This window comes from Balaenoptera ricei, chromosome 8 (genome assembly GCF_028023285.1).
Source record: "Balaenoptera ricei isolate mBalRic1 chromosome 8, mBalRic1.hap2, whole genome shotgun sequence".
Lineage (NCBI taxonomy): Eukaryota > Metazoa > Chordata > Mammalia > Artiodactyla > Balaenopteridae > Balaenoptera > Balaenoptera ricei.
Window position 1 is genome coordinate 73608773 of NC_082646.1, and position 22108 is coordinate 73630880.

Below are 22108 nucleotides of genomic sequence, written 5' to 3' on the forward strand. Positions count from 1 at the left end.
GAATTGACATATACACACTACTCTATATAAAATAGATAATTAAAGGACCTACTGTATAGCACAGGGAACTCTACTCAATACTCTGTAATGACCTATATGTGAAAAGAATCTAAAAAAGAGTGGATATATGTATATGTATAAACGATTCACTTTGCTGTACAGCAGAAAGTAACACAACATTGTAAATCAACTATACTCCAATAAAATTTTTCAAAAATAATTAGTGATGTTGAACATCTTTTCATGTTCCTGTTGGCCATCTGCACATCTTCTTTGGAAAAATGCTTATTCAGATCCTCTGCCCATTTTTTGATCAGGTTGTTTGTATGAGTTCTTTATATACTTTGGATATTAACCCCTTATCAGCTGTATGATTTGCAAATATCTCTCCCATTCAGTAGGTTGCTTTTTCATTTTGATGATGTTTTCCTTCACTCTGCAGAAGCTTTTTAGTTTGATGTAGTTCCATTTTTTAATTTGTGCTTTTGTTTCCCTTGCCTTTGAAGTCAGATCCACAAAAAAATCACTAAGACTGATGTCAATGAGATTATCACCTATGTTTTCTTCTAGGAATTTTATGGTTTCAGGTCTTACATTCAAGGCTATAATGCATTTTCCGTTAATTTTTGTGTATGGTGTTAAGACAGTGGCCTAGTTTCATTCTTTTGCATGTAGCTGTCCAGCTTTTCCAACCCCATTTATTGAAAAGACAATCCTTTATCCATTGTATGTTCTTTGCTCTTTTGTCATAAATATATGTGTAGATTTATTTCTGGGTTCTCAATTCTGCTCCATTGATTTGTGTATCTGTTTTTGTGCCAGTACAATACTGTTTTGACTGCTGTAGCTTTGTAGTGTAATTTGAAATCAGGGAGTGTAATACCTCCAGCTTTGTTCTTCTTTCTCAAGATTGTTTGGCTATTTGGGATCTTTTGTGGTTCCATACAAATTTTAGAATTGTTTGATCTAGTTCTGTGAAATATGCCAGTGGAGTTTTGATGGGGATTGTACTGAATCTGTATATTGCTTTGGGTTTTAACAATAAAGCCATACTTTGGAGATAGTGTGGGTTTAGTTCCAGACCACCGTAATAAAGTGAAAATCACAATAAGGCAAGTCACACAAATTTTTCCCAATGCATTTTTTTTTTTTGATGTGGACCATTTTTAAAGTCTTTATTGAATTTGTTACAATATTGCTTCTGTTTTACGTTTTCGCTTTTTGGCCGTGAGGCTTGTGGGATCCTAGCTCCCTGACCAGGGATCAAACCCACATGACCTGCATTGGAAGGCAAAGTCTTAACCACTGGACTGCCAGGGAAGTCCCCCCAATGCATTTAAAAGTTGTTTACACTACACTGTAGTCTATTAAGTGTGCAATAGCATTCTGTCTAAAAAAAAGTACATATCTCAATTAAAAATACTTTATTGCTGAAAATATTAACCTCATCTAACCTTCAGCAAGTCATAATCTTTTTGCTGGTGGAGAGTCTTGCCGCAGTGTTGATGGCTGTTGATTGATCAGGGTGGTGATTGATGAAGGTTTGGGTAGCTGTAGTGATTTCTTAAAATAAGGCAACAATGAAGTTTGCCATATCAATTGACTCTTCCTTTCATGAAGGATTTCTCTGTAGCCTGCAATGTTGTTTGATAACATTTCACTCACAAGAGAACTTCTTTCAAAATTTGAGTCAGTCCTCTCAAAGCCTATTGCTACTTTATCAACTAAGTTCATGTAATATTCTAAAGCCTCTGTTGTCATTTTAACAATCTTCACAGGATCTTCACCAGGAGTAGATTCCATCTCAAGAAACCATTTTCTTTGTTCACCCATAAGTAGCAACTCCTCATTAAGGTTTTACCATGAGACTGCAGCAATTCAGTCATATCTTTAAGCTCCACTTCTCATTCTAGTTCTCTTGCTATTTCTACCACATCTGCAGTTACTTCCTCTACTGAAGTCTTGAACCTCTCAAAGTCACCCATGAGGATTGGAATCAATTTATTCCAAACTCCTATTAATGTTGATATTTTGACCTCTTCCCATGAATCATGAATGTTCTTAAAGGCATCTAGAATGGTAAATCATTTCCAGAAGGTTTTCAATTTACTTTGCCCAGATCCATCAGAGGAATCACTATCTATGGCAGCTGTAGCCTTACTAAATGTATTTCTTAAATAATGACTTGAAAGTTGACATTACTCCTTGAGCCATGGGCTGCAGATTGAATGCTGTGTTAGCAGGCATGAAAACAACATTAATCTCATTGTACATCTTCATCAGAGCTCTTGGGTGACTAGGTACATTGTCAGTGAGCAGTAATATTTTGAAAGGAATCTTTTTTTCTGAGCAGTAGGTCTCAACAATGGGCTTAAAATATTCAGTAAACCATGTTGTAAACAGGCGTGCTGTCATCCAGGCTTTGTTGTTTCATTTATAGAGCACAGGCAGAATAGATTTAGCGTAATCCTTAAGGGCCCTGGGATTTTCAGAACAGTAAATGAGCATTGGCTTCAACTTCAATTCACCAGTTGCATTAGCCCTGTCTTTGCTTTGAAGTCAGGCATTCATAGACTTCTCCTCTTTAGCTATGAAAGACCTAGATGTCATCTTCTTCCAATATAAGGCTGTTTTATCTACATTGAAAATCTGTTGTTTAGTGTAGCTACCTTTAAAAATTATCTTAGCTAGATATTCTGGATAACTTGCTCAGTTTCTACACCAGCACTTGCTGCTTCACCTTGCACTTTTATGTTATGAAGACGGCTTCTTAAACCTCATGAACCAACCTCTGCTAACTTCAAACTTTTCTTCTACAGCTTCCTCACTTCTCTCAGTCTTCATAGAAGTAAAGAGAAGTAGGGCCTTGCTTTAGCTTAAGGGAATTTTAGACTTTGGCTTAAGGGAATTTTGTGGCTGGTTTGATAGTCTATCCAGACCACTAAAATTTTCTCTGTATCAGCAATTAGACTGTTTTGCTTTCTTATCATTTGTGTGCTCACTGGAGTAGCACTTTAAATTTCCTTCAAGTACTTTCCCTTCACATTCACAACCTGGCTAACTGGTACAAGAGGCCTACCTTTCAGCCTATCTTGCCTTTCAACATGCTTTCCTCACTAAGCTTAATAATTTCTACCTTTTGATTTAAAGTGAGAGACATGCAATTCTTCCCATGTAGAGGACACTGTAGGGTTATTAACTGCCTAATTTCAGTATTGCTGTGTCTCAGGGAATAGGGAAACCCTAGGAGAGGGAGAGAGGTGGGGGAATGGCCAGTCAGTGGAGCAGTCAGAACACACGCAACATTATTAAGTTCATCCTTTTATATGGGCACAATTTGTGGTGTCCCAAAACAATTCTAATAGTAACATCAAAGATCACTGATCACAGATCACCATAACAAATATAATAATAATATTTTGATATACTGTGAGAATTACCAAAATGTGACACAGAAACACAAAATGAGCAAATGCGGTTGGAAAAAATGGTACTTATAGACTTGCTTGATCTAGGATTGCCACAAACCTTCAATTTGTAAAAAATGCAATACCTGTGAAGCACAATAAAGCAAAGCACAACAAAACAAGGAAGGTTTGCCTGTATTAATTCTGCCAATCCATGAGCACAAAATATCTTCCCATTTATTTGTGTCTTCTTCAACTTCTTTCATCAGTGTCTTACAGTTTTCAGTGCACAGGTCTTTCACCTCCTTGGTTAAATTTATTCCTAGGTATTTTAGTCTTTTTGATGCGATTGTAAATGAGACTGTTTTCTTAATTTCTCTGATAATTCATTATTAGTGTATAGAAATGCCATAAATTTCTGTATACTGATTTTGTATCCTATGCTTTTACTGAATTCATTTTATAGTTCTAAGGGTTTTTTTGGTGGTGTCTTTAGGGTTTTCTATATATAGTATCATGTCATCTGCAAATAGTAACAGTTTAACTTCTTTCTTTCTAATTTTGATGCCTTTTGTTTCTTTTCTTGCCTAATTGCTGTGGCTAGGACTTCCAATACTTCCAATAAAAGTGGGGAGAGTGCATACCTGTGATGATAGGCTGATACACAATTTCTCCAATTATGAGGGGCATATATTTCGGTAATGTAATTCTTTGAAAGCAAAGTTATGAACATTAAGAAAACTGACACCTTATCAATTTTATATTAAATATCACCTTATGCCTATGAAAGGAGAGGCTATCCACCTCAATACAAGTCTTGCACACGATATTCTACATGTATATTTCTGTATATTTCTTGGAAAAAATCCACATATAAGTGGACCTGCACAATTCAAACCTGTGTTGTTCAAGGGTCAACTATATACCTACTAAGTCAATCTGGTCTAATGTGCCATAAAAGCCCGATGTTTCCTGATTGATTTTCTATCTGGACGGTCTATCCATTGATGTAAGTGGGGTATTAACTTCCCCTACTATTATTGTATTGCTTTCAATTTCTGCCTTTAGGTCTGTTAATATTTGCTTTATATATCTCAGTGATCCTATGTTGGGTGCATATACATTTATAAATGTTACATATTCTTGCTGGATTGACTCCTTTATCATTATATAATGACCTTCTTTGTCTTTTAATTAGCGTATTTGTTCTGAAGTCTATTTTGTCTGATATGAGTATTGCTACTCCAGTTTTCTTTTCATTTCCATTTGCATGAAATATCTTTTTCTATCCCTTTACTTTCAGTCTGTGTATCCTTACATCTGAAGTTATTCTCTTGTAGGCAGCATGTAGTCGAGTTTTGTTATTTATTTATTTTGGGGTGTGTTGGGTCTTCGCTTCTGTGAGAGGGCTTTCTCTAGTTGCGGCGAGCGGGGGCCACTTCATTGCGGTGCGCGGGCCTCTCACTGTCGCGGCCTCTCTTGTTGCAGAGCACAGGCTCCAGACGCGCAGGCTCAGTAGTTGTGGCTCACGGGCCTAGTTGCTCTGTGGCATGTGAGATTTTCCCAGACCAGGGCTCGAACCCGTGTCCCCTGCATTGGCAGGCAGATTCTCAACCACTGCGCCACCAGGGAAGCCCTGAGTTTTGTTTTTTTATCCACTCAGCTACTCTATATGTTTTGATTGGCAAATTTACATTTACAATTAAAGTAATTATTGATAGATATGTATTTATTGCCATTTTGTTAATTGTTTCCTGAGTGTTTTTGTAGTTCCTCTCTGTTTCTTTCTTCTTCTCTTTCTCTCTTCCCTTGTGTTTGGTGATTTTCTTTAGTGTTATGTTCAGATTCCTTTCTCATTATCTTTTGTGGAGTTACTTGTGGTTACTGTGAAGTTCACACATAACATCCTATGTATATAGCAGTCTTAAATTGGTAACAGTTTTAAATTGGTAACAACTTAAATTTGAACACATTCCAAAGCTTTATCTTTTTACTCTCCCTCACCCACGTTTTATACTTTTGATGACTCACTTTATATCTTTTTATTTTATGCACCCCTTAACTAAATATTGTAATTTTACTTAATTTTACCACTTTTGTCTTTTAACATTCATGTTTGCTTTATAAATGATTGATCAATTATATATATTATTTATTTATATATATTATATATTTACTTTTATATATATTATATTTACTTTTATTATATACTTACTTTTACTATATATCTACTTTTATTTATTACTTTTATTTATATAAAATATTTACTTTTTCCAGTGAGATTTTATTACTTTATTAATATTATATATTTACTTTTTCCAGTGGGATTTTTATGTTTTCTTTTTTCTTCCAGTTTTATTGCGATATAATTGACATACAGCACTGTATAAGTCTGTGCACAGCATAATGATGTGACTTACATACATCATGAAATGATTATCACAGTAAGTTTAGTGAACATCCATCATCTCATATAGATACAAAATAAAAAGAAAACGATTTTTCCTTGTGATGAGAATTCATAGGATTTACTTTCTTAACAACCTTCATACATAATAAAGCAAGTGTTAGTTGTATTAATCATGTTGTACATTACATCCCTAGTACTTATTTATCTTATAACTGTAAGTTTGTACATTTTGACCACCTGCATTGTATGTTTTCCTATTATTAATTAGTGTCATTTCTTTTCAGATTAAAGAAGTCCCTTTAACATTTCTTATGGTGCCAGTTTTTTTTTTTTTTTTTTTTAGTATAACATATATTTTAAACTTTATTTCTTTTTTTTTTTTTTTTTTTCACACACACACTGTATTTTATTTTTACAAGAGATAAATCGACTGACACCAAGCATTGTACATGGATGATTATGGTGCCAGTTTAGTGGTGATGAACTCCTCAAGCTTTTGTTTATCTGGGAAACTCAATCTCTCCTTTAATTCTGAATGATAACCTTGCTGAGTAGAGAATTCTAGATTGGAAGTTTTTCCTTTCAGCACTTTGAATATGTCATTCCACTCCCTTTTAGCCTGTAAAGTTTCTGCTGAAGAATCTGCTGATAGCCTTATGGGGTTTCCCTTGTACATAGCAAGTTGTTATCCTTCGCTGTTTTTGGGTTCTCTTTATTTTTAACTGTAACCATTTTAATTATAATGTGTCTTGATGTATGTCTCTTTGAGCTCATACCTGGATGCCTGTTTCCTTTCCTAGATTCCCAGACTAGTAAAGTTCTCAGCCACTATTTCTTCAAATAATTTTCCTGGCCCTTTCTCTCTTCTCCATCTGAGATCCCTATAAAGCAAATGTTATTCTGCTTGATGTTGTCCCAAAGGTCCCTGAAGGTATCTTCATTTTTTAAAAATTCTTTTTTCATTTTTCTGCTCTGTCTGGGTGAGTTCCATTGCTTTGTCTTCCAGCTTCTACTGATTGTTCTTCTACATCATCCAGTCTGCTGTTGAGTCCCTCTAGTGTATTTTTCTGTTCACTTATAATTTCTGTGTGATGCTCATATTTCCTATCTCTAAGTTCTCACTGTGTTCATCCATTCTTTTCCCAAGTTTGGTAAGCATTTTTATGACCATCACTTTGAATTCTTTATCAGCTAGATTGCTTATCTCCATTTTGTTTAGTTCTTTTTCTGAGGTTTTGTCTTATTCTTTCAATTAAAGCATATTCCTCAGTCTCCTCATTTTGCCTAATTCCCTATGTTTGTTCCTATGTATTAGGTAAATCAGCTACCTTTCCCAGTCTTAAGGAGTCACCTTATGTAGGAGATGTCCTGTGGGGCTCAGAAGTGCAATCTCACCTGGCCATCAGAGCCAGGGATTCAAGGGATGTCCCCTATGTGGGCTGCCTCTGCCCTCCTATTATGGCAGAGCCACAGCTACAGCTGCAGTGCACTGGTGAGCAGAGCTGGCCCCTGGCCCAGCAGAGGGGCCCAGCTCTGACTGCTGCTGCATGCTTTGAATCTTTCATTTTTGAGATGAAGAAACTGAAGTCAGGAGATTAGTGGCAGAGATAAGCACAGGTCTTCTACGAGGTAACATCCTTTCCTCTAAATTAAGTTTCCTCTAAATAACCCCAGGGAAAATATTTCCACTGAATCAAAAGGGTGTTTTCTTTGACAAATTGAGGCACTGGGGAAAGAGGGGTGTGATTATGCAGAAGTTGAGAAGCGTAATTGAACAAATTCTTACAGAGCAAGTTTCTATGCACAGAGAGTCTCAAATGATTTTGTAGAGCTTTTCTTAAGAGGTGACCACTTACTCTAGCATCAAATCTATTATCCTAATGCTCTCCTGTTTTGCAGTTGTTTCCTTTTCTTCCCCATTTGAGAGCTACCAGAGCTCTCAAATAATATAAAAATAACTGTGTATTTTTAATATGTAGTCAGCAAAGCACCTAGTATGCTTTAAATGAACTGAAGGCTATGATGGACGCTCTAGTTATAGGCACATCACAGGATCCAGGTATCAGTCAGATCACCAGGAACCCATGTTGCATAAGTGTCATCCAAATGAGGAATAATTAAAGCACTTTGAGATGGTGGACAAACCTCAGACATCAGAATTAAGTAACTAGGGACTTCCCTGGTGGCCCAGTGGTTAAGAATCTGCCTTCCAATGCAGGGGACGCGGGTTCAATCCGTTTGGGGAACTAAGATCCCACATGCCGCAGGGCAACTAAGCCCGCATGCCGAAACTACAGAGCCCACGTGCCACAACTACTGAGCCTGTGCACTCTGGAGCCCGCGTGCCGCAAATAGAGAGAAGCCCGCATACCGCAACAAAGAGCCCATGTACCACAACAAAATATCCCACGTGCTGCAACTAATAACCGACGCAGCCAAAATAAATAAATAAATATTTAAAAAAAAAAAAGAATTGAGTAACTAAAGCAAAGGAGGCAAAGTAAAAAACCTCCCTACCCTATAACAAAAAACCTCCCTACCCTATAACAAAAATAGGAATAGCCTTGAAAATAGGAGAGTCAAGGTACCAGAAACCTGTTGTTTGACACTAGCTCAGAGCTGGCAGGGAAGAGGAGTGCTTGGAGTATGGCAAAAATGATCTTTTGAAATGCTGTTTAATCCAGCTTCTGGCAAACCTGTCCCCAACTCATGACAGAAACTGGGGATAAGAAAGGGGGATTCTACAATCATTCAAAGGTATAAGAGTAGCTTCAGTAAAAATAGAAAATAAGATATTAAGCTTTTAGGGAAAAAGTAAGGTAGTTGGGATCCACTAGGAAAAAGGGTAGTAATTAAGCCCCCAGAAACAACTATCAATATGATAACTACCTATGTCTTGTTGTCTATTTAAAAATGATGAGGCTGGGCAAAATGGATTAAAGACCTAAATGTAAGGCCAGACACTATAAAACTCTTAGAGGAAAACATAGGAAGAACACTCTTTGACATAAATCACAGCAAGATACTTTTTGAGCCACCTCCTAGAGAAATGGAAATAAAAACAAAAATAAACAAATGGGACCTAATGAAACTTAAAAGCTTTTGCACAGCAAAGGAAACCATAAACCTTTTGCACAGCAAAGGAAACCATGTTTCTTTTGCACAGCAAAGGAAACCATAAACCATAAAGTCTTGTTTATGGTTTCCTTTGCTGTGCAAAAGACAACCCTCAGAATGGGAGAAAATATTTGCAGACGAAGCAAGTAACAAAGGATTAATCTCCAAAATATACAAGCAGCTCATGCAGCTCAATATCAAAAAGACAAACAACCCAATCAGAAAATGGGCAGAAGACCTAAATAGACATTTCTCCGAAAAAGATATACAGATTGCCAACAAACACATGAAAGAATGCTCAACATCACTAATCATTAGAGAAATGCAAATCAAAACTACAATGATGTATCACCTCACACCAGTCAGAATGGCCATCACCAAAAAATCTACAAACAATAAATGCTGGAGAGGGTGTGGAGAAAAGGCAACCCTCTTGCACTGTTGGTGGGAATGTAAATTGATATAGCCACTATGGAGAACAGTATGGAGGTTCCTTAAAACACTAAAAATAGAACTACCATACGACCCAGCAATCTCACTACTGGGCGTATACCCTGAGAAAACCGTAATTCAAAAAGAGTCATGTACCACAGTGTTCATTGCATCACTATTTACAATAGCCAGGACATGGAAGCAACCTAAGTGTCCATCATCGGATGAATGGATAAAGAAGATGTGGCACATATATACAATGGAATATTACTCAGCCATAAAAAGAAACGAAATTGAGTTATTTGTAGTGAGGTGGATGGACCTAGAGTCTGTCATAGAGTGAAGTAAGTCAGAAAGAGAAAAACAAATACTGTATGCTAACACATATATATGGAATCTAAAAAAAAAAAAAACTTGTTCTGAAGAACCTAGGGGCAGGACAGGAATAAAGACGCAGACATAGAGAATGGACTTGAGGACACGGGGAGGGGGAAGGGTAAGCTGGGACAAAGTGAGAGAGTAGCAATGACATATATACACTACCAAATGTGAAATAGATAGCTAATGGGAAGCAGCTGCATAGCACAGGGAGATCAGCTCAGTGCTTTGTGACCACCTAGAGGGGTGGGATAGGGAGGGTGAGAGGGAGACGCAAGAGGGAGGAGATATGGGGATGTATGTATATGTATAGCTGATTCACTTTGTTATACAGCAGAAACTAACACACCATTGTAAAGCAATTATACCCCAATAAAGATGTTAAAAAAAAATCCTAACTCAGCCACCTGAGTGAACTTGAGCTTTGGGACCTTGAGCAAGTCACTAAATCTTGGTGACTTGGTTTCCTCATCAATGAAATGGGGATAGTACTAGCACCTACCTTATAAGGTTATTATAAAAATTAAATGACTCAATACATATAAAATGCTTAGAACAGGAAAAAAATTTTTAAATAAATAAAATTTTTTAAAAATAATAAAATAGGGCTTCCCTGGTGGCGCAGTGGTTGAGAATCTGCCTGCTAATGCAGGGGACACGGGTTCGAGCCCTGGTCTGGGTAGATCCCACATGCCGCGGAGCAACTGGGCCCGTGAGCCACAATTACTGAGCCTGCGCGTCTGGAGCCTGTGCTCCGCAACAAGAGAGGCCGCGATAGTGAGAGGCCCGCGCACCGCGATGAAGAGTGGCCCCCGCTTGCCACAACTAGAGAAAGCCTTCGCACAGAAACGAAGACCCAACACAGCCAAAAATAAATAAATAAACAAATGTGGGTTTTAAAAAAATAAATAAATAAAATAAAATAAAAATGATGAGTCTGGGGTCACACAAAAAAAGAAATAGCCAGAGTGTCCTCTTAATTCCTCACAAATCTTAACAATAAAAAGTACCAGAGCCCAGTCAAGGTCAGTCAAATCCATTTGTTCCTTAAGAGAGATTACACTCTATTAACAGTGAAGTCCTTTCATGGTCTAGTTTGCCTATGGAAAAGCAACTAGAGAGCGGGTTGCTCTATATGTCATACACACTGAGCCCTCCCAGCCACTCTGTGAACTCAACAATCTCCTGTCTTCACTAGGATCTTGCCCAAGTAAAATTCCCAATTTTGAGAATTTCACCACAAAAGCCTTTAATTTCCTTCTAATATGTCAAGTAAATATATATAATGGCATAACAGGAAACTCTTTGTAGTCTAGTAATTTTTAAATAACATCTCTAGCTCGCTAAGTTTTTACAGATAAAACAAGTACAGAGATTAAAAATGATTCTTTGGAGGCTATGTGCTTATAAAACTATCTATCTATCTATCTATCTATCAACATCTATCTGTATTTACATTTCCAGAAAAAGGAAAACTTGGCACAAAACTGTCACCAATTTACCACAAAGCAGCAAGTACCTGAAGACAACACACAACCTTGAATCGATGGCTCAGTTACAATCACAGAGCCCGTCCTTTCTCTCTGGGTAAGGGAGGGGTGTGAATTTTTATTTTTCTCTCTTAATTTTGAAAAATCCGAAAACTCAGATTCAGATTCATTCCTTGCCCTACTGTGGCATTCCTCACGGATCCAAGAGAACAGTAGCTGAAAGGAGAGCTAAACTCTAATTTTACTGTCAATTACAGAAAGCAAAATAAATGAACTTTAATCAACTTCACATACAATATATATCAGAACATATATATCAGAATATATATCAAAATGTATCAGAATATATCAAAAACAAGAAAGGCATTTTGGTAGAAGCATACCATGTACAAAAAAATTAATACAACTGAAGGCCAAATATTAACTCTGAATTCAAGAGCAAAGGTTTTCTCAATTTGTTCATGGATTACTTTAGTTTAATCCTGGCTAGCCCACAGTAATGTAAAAAAACTACTAATTAACCACTAGAACTAACAAAAAAATTCCTAAATAATGCTAATTTCCAAAAAGTTCTAATTCTTTGTGGTTCAAGGTAAATGAGTCTCTTCTATTATACCACAATAATCTATCTATGCTTGACTGAGGGCACATTTCTTCCCAAAAGTTTGATGAACTTGAAACTATTGTATTCTAGGTTTTCTCAGTACACTGGCAGCAAAAACAAATTAGAGTTAAATTATAATCAAAGCAGAAGTTTACAAAATAATTTCTAATCATTTTATTAAATCGGGTTTCCCATTTTCTAGGGTGCTAATTAAATATAAAGAAGAGAGATAACATGCATAAGTATTAATTTCTAATTTTTACCTGAATGTACAATTTTATTAGCAAAGGTGTGTAATTCATACTTTGGATTTGAGGATGTGGTTTACACAGAGACATACTATTGAACTCAACTTGCATCACCTAGAAAAATAATGCCTAGAGGTCACGGGACTGTAGTAATACCAAAATAATACTTAAGAGGTTAAGGGTATAAAAAATAAATATGTCATCACATTGAAAGCTATATTAACAAAAGGAATAATAGCTTGAAGTTGTTCTTCTTTAAAAAGGTTACATTTCTCTTGGAAAGCAAGGAAAACTTCTTATTACAGAGGACAGTTAAACAGTGGGATAATTTGCATATCAAGGTAATTAAGGCACATTCACTAGATGTGTTCAAGAAAGGTTAGATATGTTCATGGAAGGAACAAAGTAGGATCTTTCCTGCTTAGTGCAGGTGGTTTGACTCAATAATCAAAGAGAGCTCTTACAATCTCATCTCCAAATAAATGGTGGCAGCAGGATTTGTCATGTTAAGTTGACTTTATGGAAAGTAACCCTCTTCAAATTAAAACAAGAAGGTAGATCTGGAGGAGTAGAAACACAACCCCAGCTTTCTGCTCCCAAAGCAACACACTATCATATGTATCATCATCTTATTCATGCTAATCTAGAAGGACCTTAAAATTCGTATCTCATTCTAATCTTGAAAAAGTTCAAATTAGTCATGTAAATGACTGCATGCTATATAATATTTATATACATTACTTTCTATACCATAATGCTTAGAAACATTACAGAAATGTGCAGATTTCATTATTCCGGTTATGATATTTCATTACAGTGATATATCCAAATCATCACTGAGGAAGAAGGAATTCTGTACAAGAAAGTGTACGTTAATTAGAACCACCTATAGATTGAAATTTGCTTGTGAAGTTCTGCTTTAATTAGAAAATTATTGGTGTCCTGAGATCAGCTTCCTATGATTAATACTGACCAATTTTAACGAGAAGCTTATTTAAAAAAAAAAATCTTCTACTACATTCAAATGCCATTTAAATCCATCAAGAAAAGAAAAGCTGAGTAGAATAGGCCTGCTCAATCAAGCTGTTAGACGAGATCATACCAGATTTTCTGAGTAACCAATCTTATTTTAAATAATTATCGAAAAGTGACTTTTCCTAAGTGTCTGGAAATGCTATAGAGCCCAAGCTACACTTTTGTCATGAAGGAATATTTGCAAATGGATATTGGATAGGAAAAATCAAACCATAGCAGCCCTGGCATCACTATGAGGTGTACACTAACAGCATATTGGTGAAAGAATGAAAACAAAATATTTATGAGACATAAAGGTATCCCATAAAAATAAAGCAAACTAGAGGAATATTGGCTGAATCCCAGAAAAGATAATCCTTATGAACATGAAGGAATGCTGTAAATTGTAAGTGAATCATGGTGATGAAGTTCATTAAGAGATTCATATTACAGTCAGAGTTCTGCAAACCCCAGTCACTGGATCTTATACAGCCCGAAAGATTAAAATAAAAATAAACATGACATATCCTATCTCCTTGAAAACATTCTATACACACAATTTTATTACACTGAAAAAAAAAAAGAAGATACTGGGGTCTGATTTTCCTTGAACTGTCAAAATGCAAAAGAAATGCAAAAAAGTCTTTGCACAGATGTAACAAAGTACTGGATTTTTATATTTTGGCAGGTGCTCAATATGCAGCCCACATAATCACACGTTAATGACTGGAGTGTGTTAATCAGCATGCATACCTGATTCCTTCTTGCCCGGGGGGGAAAAAGCCAACTATTCCAGAGCATGTCAATGTTTCTACTTTTTATAAAGATTTTGATAATAGCTATGTAAGTAAGAAATCTTTTCCAAAAAGTATATTTAGAAAGATGCATTATATCAATAAAAATAATGATAAAATAATTCAAATTTCCATAAACAATGACATATTTCCAAATAGCATGCCAATAATCGTTTTGTTTAAATAAGCCAGGTTTAGGAAAGTTTTTTTTTAAATATACATTTTTTAAGAGCAGGAATGAAACAGTGCACATAAGCAAGGTGTGCATATATAAAGGTGGTCAATGTGTTAGCACTAGACAGCATTAGTTGTCTATTTCACTACCTACACCATGCCATAAATATGGTTTTATTTTTTGGTCCAAACTGTAAGTAAATTTCTGTCATTAAGTTTCTGAGATGGGTTTAAAAACGGACAATACTGTATGCTAATATATTTTCAAAGTTATAGAAAATGGGAAATCTCCCACAGGGCTTCCTGGAGAATGTTGTTTCATGACTCAGGGGCAAGGATGAACATTTTCACTTATTACCAGAAGTCTAGGTTTGAATTTTACTTAAAGTGAATGAATATCCAAATCCTAAAATGAGAGTAGCAGTAACTAAATTTCTCAAGAAGTCTAAACTTCCCTAGTGTATGGATTTTTTTTCCCCAGTGCTTCATAGACCCAATCAGGTACCAAAAAGATGAACATAAACCCTGCACATAGTTCAGACCAGGTGAACCAGTGGGTTTCACTACACTTTCTAAAGTAAATGTGAGGAAAATAATAAAAATAAAAAATAAATAAATTTTATTTGAGTGCTACCTACTACCTTAAATTACTAAATCTTAACAAAAACTGGCAACAATTCAAGTTTTTAAAATCTTTTAAAAGGTAACAAAATTAGAAATCTTCTAAAAGTCTGTCACAACATAAAGCATGGCTGGGAAGGATTAAATCCTCACCCAAAGTTCCTGGACTATGTTATCATGTAATGGCAACAGCTCCATTCCCAGGAATGGTACAAAGTCCACACAGAATTTTTATGACTCAAAGCGAACTACATAGAACACTTCAGAGTTGATTAGCAACTTCATTGAACTGAAAGCAAGAAAGGCAGAGAGGAGAAATTGTTTGCAAGCAAGAAAGTATTGTTCCCAACAATTATTTACTAAATATCTCAACATGCCTATTATTACTTTTTTTAAAAATTACAACAAACAACTTTATTGGCATCTTTTATTCATAGTGGAATATTATTTTTTAAACTTTTCTAGAAGATAAAACTTGGGGGAATTTAAGTAGGTCTCTAAAATAAGGAGTTCTGATATTCTGGGCCTGAGGGTCCAGTATGATTATTTCTACCTAATTAGACTAGTAGTTAAAAGCCAAATGCATATAATCCCATTTTGGCTTAAAATATATATCAGTATGAGAATGCATGTAAGTGCACAGGTGCACATGCATGCAAGAGGTCCCACTTAGAACCCTGTCACTTTGGGGATCTTGTAAGAGATACTGTTGGTGTCTAGCCCACATTCCCATAACCTACCCTGGAAGTCACCTGTAAATATCTCCCTATTAGGCAAAAAGCTTCTGTCCTCACATGGGACCATTCTTGGTCCAGGAGGCAAGCCTTACCCTTCCCCATGCCCTGGTCTCATCGACTTCACTTCCTGTTCATTCTTGACTAAATTTCTGCCCACATGTATATTACATAACATATTCTCACCCTCTGTGTGAATCTTGTCTTCTTCAGACTCTATGGGAACTCTTCAAAGAATAAACTCCCCAACTGTCCACTCTTCCACTTACCGTCAAACTCTCACCTGCACTACTGCAACAGTTTTCCTAATAGGTACCCTTGTTTGTGGTGTTATCTCTTGCAATCCATTATGTACACAGCAGCTAATATGATCTTTTAAAAACATAAATCAAATCATGGTAGTCTCTTTCTTAAAATCTTCCAATGGCTTCCTCTTTCACTTGAAGTAAAGTCGAAACATCTCACTGTAGCCTATGATACCCCATAGTATCTGTCATCTGCCTGCCTCCTAGATTTCATCTCATACCATTCTCTCCCTCACCCATTCCACTGCAGACACTCCATTGTTTCCTATTGCTCAAATACACCAACCAAGAGGTTTCTGCACTTACTATATATTCTAGCTGGGTGTCTTCCCCCAAATTTTTGCATAGTTGTCTCCCTTTCATTATTCAAATCTCAACTCAAATGTCACCTCTTCAAAAAGACCTTCCCTAGCTTGTTTAAAGTAGTCATTCAATCACATTTTCTTATTTAATTTTCTTTATTGCACTTACCATTGTCTAAAATTGTCTCACTCTGTGAGGGGATCATACCTGTCTTATTCACAAGAAAGTCCCTGTGCTTAGAACTTAGTAGGTGCTACACACTCAAGTAATCGTTAGCAGATAATCATTACACACAATATTATATGCTAGCCACTAAATATTACTACAAAATGTTCTTCATGCTTGTTTACATTAAAAAGAATGATACACTATACATTTTTTGATGAAAAAGTTATGTGAATTTATTCCTGTCTAATGAATCAGTTCTAATGGGAGCAAAAATATATTTCAAAGAAGTGTCAAAATTCCTCTACAAAAAAGGTGCTGGTACACTAGTACCATAATGAAAATAGTAGTGGTTGTACATAGCAAACAAGGACAGTGAATTCTTATTTACACTAACTTTTCAGCCTTCAAACGGATCTTACAAATTAACATAGCACACTAAATTTAAAATCGAACATTTTGGTGTCCATAATATAAGTAATGGTAATTAAAATCAGAGTCTAAAATTTTTTTAGACTTCAATCAGTCTTGGAATGCTGATCTCTAAAATTTCTGTTCTCTAAGTTTCTATTCTCCTTTGCTTATTCCACAATGAATTTTTTCACTCATTTGAAACTGTATAGTCTCATATTTTGTTGGAGTGCAACATCAAAATAATTAATCCGAATTTTAACATCTAAAGATTTTTTTTCTAATCCAGAAGTAGGGATTAGCAGAACTTCTCTGTTTTGTCTTTACTCTGTCTTACAGAAAAGCTCCTCTGTGGTGTTGATATTTCAAAGTAAAACCCTTCCTGAACCCAGTATATAAGAAACTTTTAGTGCCTGTTTCTAACTGTTCATGAGTGAGGGCCATCACTGAAAGCAAATTACAATGGAAACTGAGTTAAACGCTGATAAAATCTCTGTTGTTGTTTTTAGACTTTCTTTTAAATTTTATTTCTCTATGCTGATTTTATGAGGTTCAATTACAGTGCGTAACAAATAGGATCCACTGAAGAGAACTACAAGTTTCACTTAACTTCATAACAATTCTTCCAGATTTAATATTTACTTGAATGTAGAATGAGGCAAAGTGTTCATTAAGTTTTACTCTCATCACAGTCACCCCACTGCAACACATACACTCAATATATGTAGGTTTGCAAGGCTGTCCAGAAATCTAAAATCCTTCTATTGTTTTCCTTTGCTGTAAAGAAAAATTGGTCGGTGATATGATACTTGCAGTATAAGTCATTACAGGTCTGATGTTACACTTATACATTATTGAATCTATCAAATGAAAAGGGAATTTCCAAATGCAGCTGCTATTTCCCAATTGTTAAATCCTTTTATTATACCATATAAGTACACAGCTGGGAAATACTATAGAGTGGGAGCTAAAACAAAATATTTTGGCTTCCGGACATTCAGAATACACAAAGGCTCCAGTACAAAGTAATGTTTGATATCAGAAGAGAATGAAAGTTTGAAAACATTTCCAGCAAGTATGATTTCTTTATATTAATATAACATATTTGTAAATTTAAACTATTTTATACTACCATAAATCCCACTTGTAAATTTGGTAAGCAAATTATTAATATTTATTTTCTGACAAAATTTTAGATCATAAAACTTTGAGAATAACTCACCGAAGTAATTTTGCACTTGCCAATATACCAACTAAATTATACTAAGAAAAGTAAGTAAAGAGTGCTCTAAAGAAGTAGAATTTGAACTGTATTATTTCTGCCTCAACCTGTATTTTCCAGTGTAGTTATTCTGATTTGTCCATGAGTATATTTGGCATAAAAGCTAAAATATATCTTGAACCTAACCCTTCTCTCTGGCCCATCTGCCTCCACACTAATCCAAGCCACCATCATCTCTTACCTGGACTTCTGAAATAGCTTCCCAGCAGGTCTTCCTCCTTTCACTCCATCTTCCCCCATCTATTCATAATACAGTCAGAACTATCTTTCTGAAATGTTCTTAAACCCTTCGATGGCTTTCCATTGCACTTAGTATCAAATCTCACTTCCATAATGTTACCTACAAGGTCTTGTCGGATAACTAGCCCCTACCAATCTCTCCAACCATATCTAACGTTACGTCGCACCCTCGCTCATTACACTTCAGCTACAAGGACTATCTTTCACTTTCTGAAACTCAGCTATGTCTTTCTCACCTCAAATACTTCATACATGATGTTCCCTCTGCTATTTTTACTCTTTCTTCTATTTTTTGCCTGGCTAGTTCTTATCATCCTTAGGTCAAAGAGGGCATTCCTATCCATCCATTCTAAATGAGGTTTATTTCATTATGTTCTCACATGGCATTATGTTCTTTTTCTTCTTAACACATATCAAATTTTAATTATATCTTTGTGTGTGTATATTTATTTCTGTTCCCTTTCCTAGATATAAGCTCCATGAAGGCATAATCATGCATGTTTTGTTTACTAGACAACCAGTACCCAGCAGAATGCTGGGCCCAGAGGAGGTGCACCATAATGATTTGTTGAAATAAAGATAGAACATAGCCCTATTATCTTGCCAAAAAGCCAGTGAGAGTGACTGAATATCTATTTTACCCATGCTATATTGGAGTTATAAAATGAACCGCTTAAGTTCAATCAAAAAAACAGACTTTTAGCCTTGCTTTATTATACCTTCTCTCTTCCCCCTGTGCAAGGAAAACAAATCTTCCAGGGGGTCTAACTGCATAATGATGATCCCCTTTCAACCTAAAGTTAGTCTAGAACAGTTAGTCTAGTCTAGTCCAATCCGCTATTTCTAAGCTACTGCTTCAGAGTACTAATTGTGCCTGCAAAATCATCTGAAAAAGAAAAATGTCTACCTCCATAAATTATAAAATTAAGTCTTTGAATTGGTTCTGAAACATTAAGCATAGAGCAAGAATTTTAAAATGCTATTAGAGTAAAGGCATTTTTAAATATTACCTTATTTTTTATTAAGGAATAAAACTTTTCCCCATTTCCCACTTAAAATATTTTTCATTAATTTAGCCAAAAGTTAAGACATGTAAAACAGGGTTTAAAATTCCTAATCTAATAAAATATGTTAAGATTGGTCAGTTTTAAATGTTAAAAAATTTAATATTTTTGCTTTAAACTCGATAAATAATGTCACTTATTATGGTGTCTGCTTTGATGGTTACAGGTAGAATTTAACATGGGAAAGCTGGCTAATACACTGCATGGATTGGACATTGTTTTTTCTACCTTTAGGGCAAACTCCTGCAGTTTGATTGAATGATACTCAGGAGCTTTGCATGTCCTTTTGAAGTTAATATATAGGCACATAAGTGAGAAAAGCTTTATTATAAATCAAGAATGACTGTTAAAAATGATAAATACCTGCATTTCCTCACTGAAGATGTATTCACTATATGACCTCATTCACATAGACATGTTTGCTTATTATAATTTTTCAATATTAATACATAGCCACACTTTATTGGATCATACTACCTATTTTGTGGTATTATCAAGGTCACCACCTTAAATACAGAGAATCAGAGAATAAGATAACCAAATCTCCCCCGAAATTAAATTAAATATCTTTTGGCAAGTCAACCTAATAATGGACATAAACAAAACCACAAACCATTTTCCAATTTTTCCCACTAAATAGTATTAATATATTAATAATATACAAGGTGGTCGTTTTCAGCGCCTGAACACAAATAACTCTAATGATACAGACTCTGAGCTTTCTCTAAAACACTTATTTGTAATGAGCCCATAATAACAGACATACTTGGTGAGAGTGGCCAGATTTTAAAAGCTCACCATTCTTTGCTGAGACGACAGAACACTGTCCCAGTCAGCATCCTGTTGAATGGTATTGACAAGTGTTGGTAGCTCCTCAGAGTGAGGTTTGTTGTGCATTATGGGGTGCAGAGGCAGATGGGAGGCCACATGTTGATCACTGCCCTCTTCCTTTTCCCTTGAGGTCAAATCTTGGGTCATTGCTTCCTCTCCATCAGCTGCACAGGCAAATGGAGAGGTGGCTTGCTTGGAAGACATTCTTCTGCAGAATAAGGAAACAGCATGGATTTTTAAAAGGGCTGTCAATGACAAAAGAATAAACCATCCCTTACATGTGACTAATTCAGGAAAAAAGGAAAGTTCTCTAACTTCAGAAATGTTTATGATCTACTCTAAACCACTGAAAAAGAACTCTTAGCTTATCTGTTCCACTTTCCCTCTTTGCTTTTAACTCAAGCAAACTTCTTCCCAGTAATTGCTGCACATTTTCTTTCTTACCAATCCACAAATGAAATTTTTATGGAATAAGTTTTCATAATGTATAGTATATGTATGTGTGTATTTTTCCTCCCAGTTCTCCCAACTAGATTATTGAGAGTAATTCAGTTGATGGCTAGCAATGAAAAAAAATGAATGAATGAACAGCAAATGAACCAGTTTGGAGGATGAGTTGAAATTACAAATATCCAAATTTCTCTTATGCTTTACGTAGGAACAAAGGAAGTCTATGTAAGAAAATATAATCAGGAGAGTAAGCAATCTATGATGAAAATCCTAAACAAACTTGGTCCTGACTTCTTAGTTTATACCTTGTATTATGAGTACTAGGCCTAACACTGATTAGTGTCAATCTGATCTTTTTCTAAAGACCTTCAAGCTGTGTCAATTGCTACAAGTAAACTTTTAAGTGACATACTGATTGAGTAGCTGATGATGCTAGATTAGTTTTAAGGCAATTTTGTGACATTTTAATTGAGTATATGAAATAACTATGCATCTATTTTATATTAGAAAGTACATATAAGATTCAAAGCATTTACTATGAAGAGTAAAATGCCTACTATTCATAATATTCTTAAAACTCCAAAAACAATTACTGCACATTCTTCTATGTATCCACAAGTAAACATCAACTACACTCAGCACAGTGAAGACAAGGTCTTCATTCTGTGCTTTCATATACAATCAGAAAATCATGATTATTAAACAGAATTTCAAAACTTTTAGAATATCACTTTATTGAGATGATTTTCCTAGCAAAATGTTTAGAAATAAAATCACCAGAAGTTTATAACTTAAAAGAACAGGCAATTGAGTATATTTTCTAAAACTTTACATTGTTTTTGGTTTATAGTAGTTAGCTCTAAAATTGCTGTGTAACGAAAGGAATAAAATCTCCACCTTAATTGCTCTTTAACATTAATTGATTTCATACTATTTTTAAAAAATGCACAAATCAGTTAACATAGGAAACCACATGAGCATTTTTCAAATTAGCAAATCATTAACTTGCTAGTACTGTTTCTACAGACAAATAAATACTGATTAAAGGGTCTAGAAATCTGAGATTAACAGTTAAATTTACAAATCTGTCACATGCTTTCATGAATATTGCAGTGAAGGAAATATCAAGTGCAAAGAAAAATAATTAAGTTAATTCCAATTTAAACAGTAGTTTTTATGTAGCAGCCCATGTTTCACATAGGATTTAACAGCTAATGCTAAATTTCTCACAATTAATGAGGGGGCTGAGATTTAGTATCCTACAGTGAAAAAAAATTAATGTAAGATCAGCTAATCTAATTATGCACAGTTCTAAATAAAAGTATTACAGGCTTTTGAAGTGCTTTGAAACACATTAAAATGCTGATACCTACTTATAATAATCATTCTACAAATAATAAAAATTTAATCTACTAGACTTGATACTAGCAAATAATATGGAGGAAAAAAAGTACAGAAGTATATCTATGTTTTCTTTGAGGAGAAAGAAAAATCTTCTAAAGAGTACTTTATCAAAGAATTAGATAAGTATATCCTTGACTAATTTCTATCAATAATGACAAATGGAGGAATGCATATAAACTTACAGAAAATGATACCAAATGATGTTTCTTATAATACAGGAATCATGTAGA

General features: G+C 35.1%; 1 protein-coding gene across 1 annotated transcript in view; it reads right to left on the reverse strand.

Annotated features, from left to right (window-relative positions):
* SOX6 (SRY-box transcription factor 6) overlaps positions 1-22108 on the reverse strand; it is a 340990-nt gene that overhangs the window by 305537 nt on the left and 13345 nt on the right. The window contains exon 2 of the mRNA XM_059929925.1: positions 19992-20232. Within this exon, the coding sequence (XP_059785908.1) occupies positions 19992-20232 (241 nt within the window). The remainder of the gene's footprint in view (positions 1-19991; positions 20233-22108) is intronic.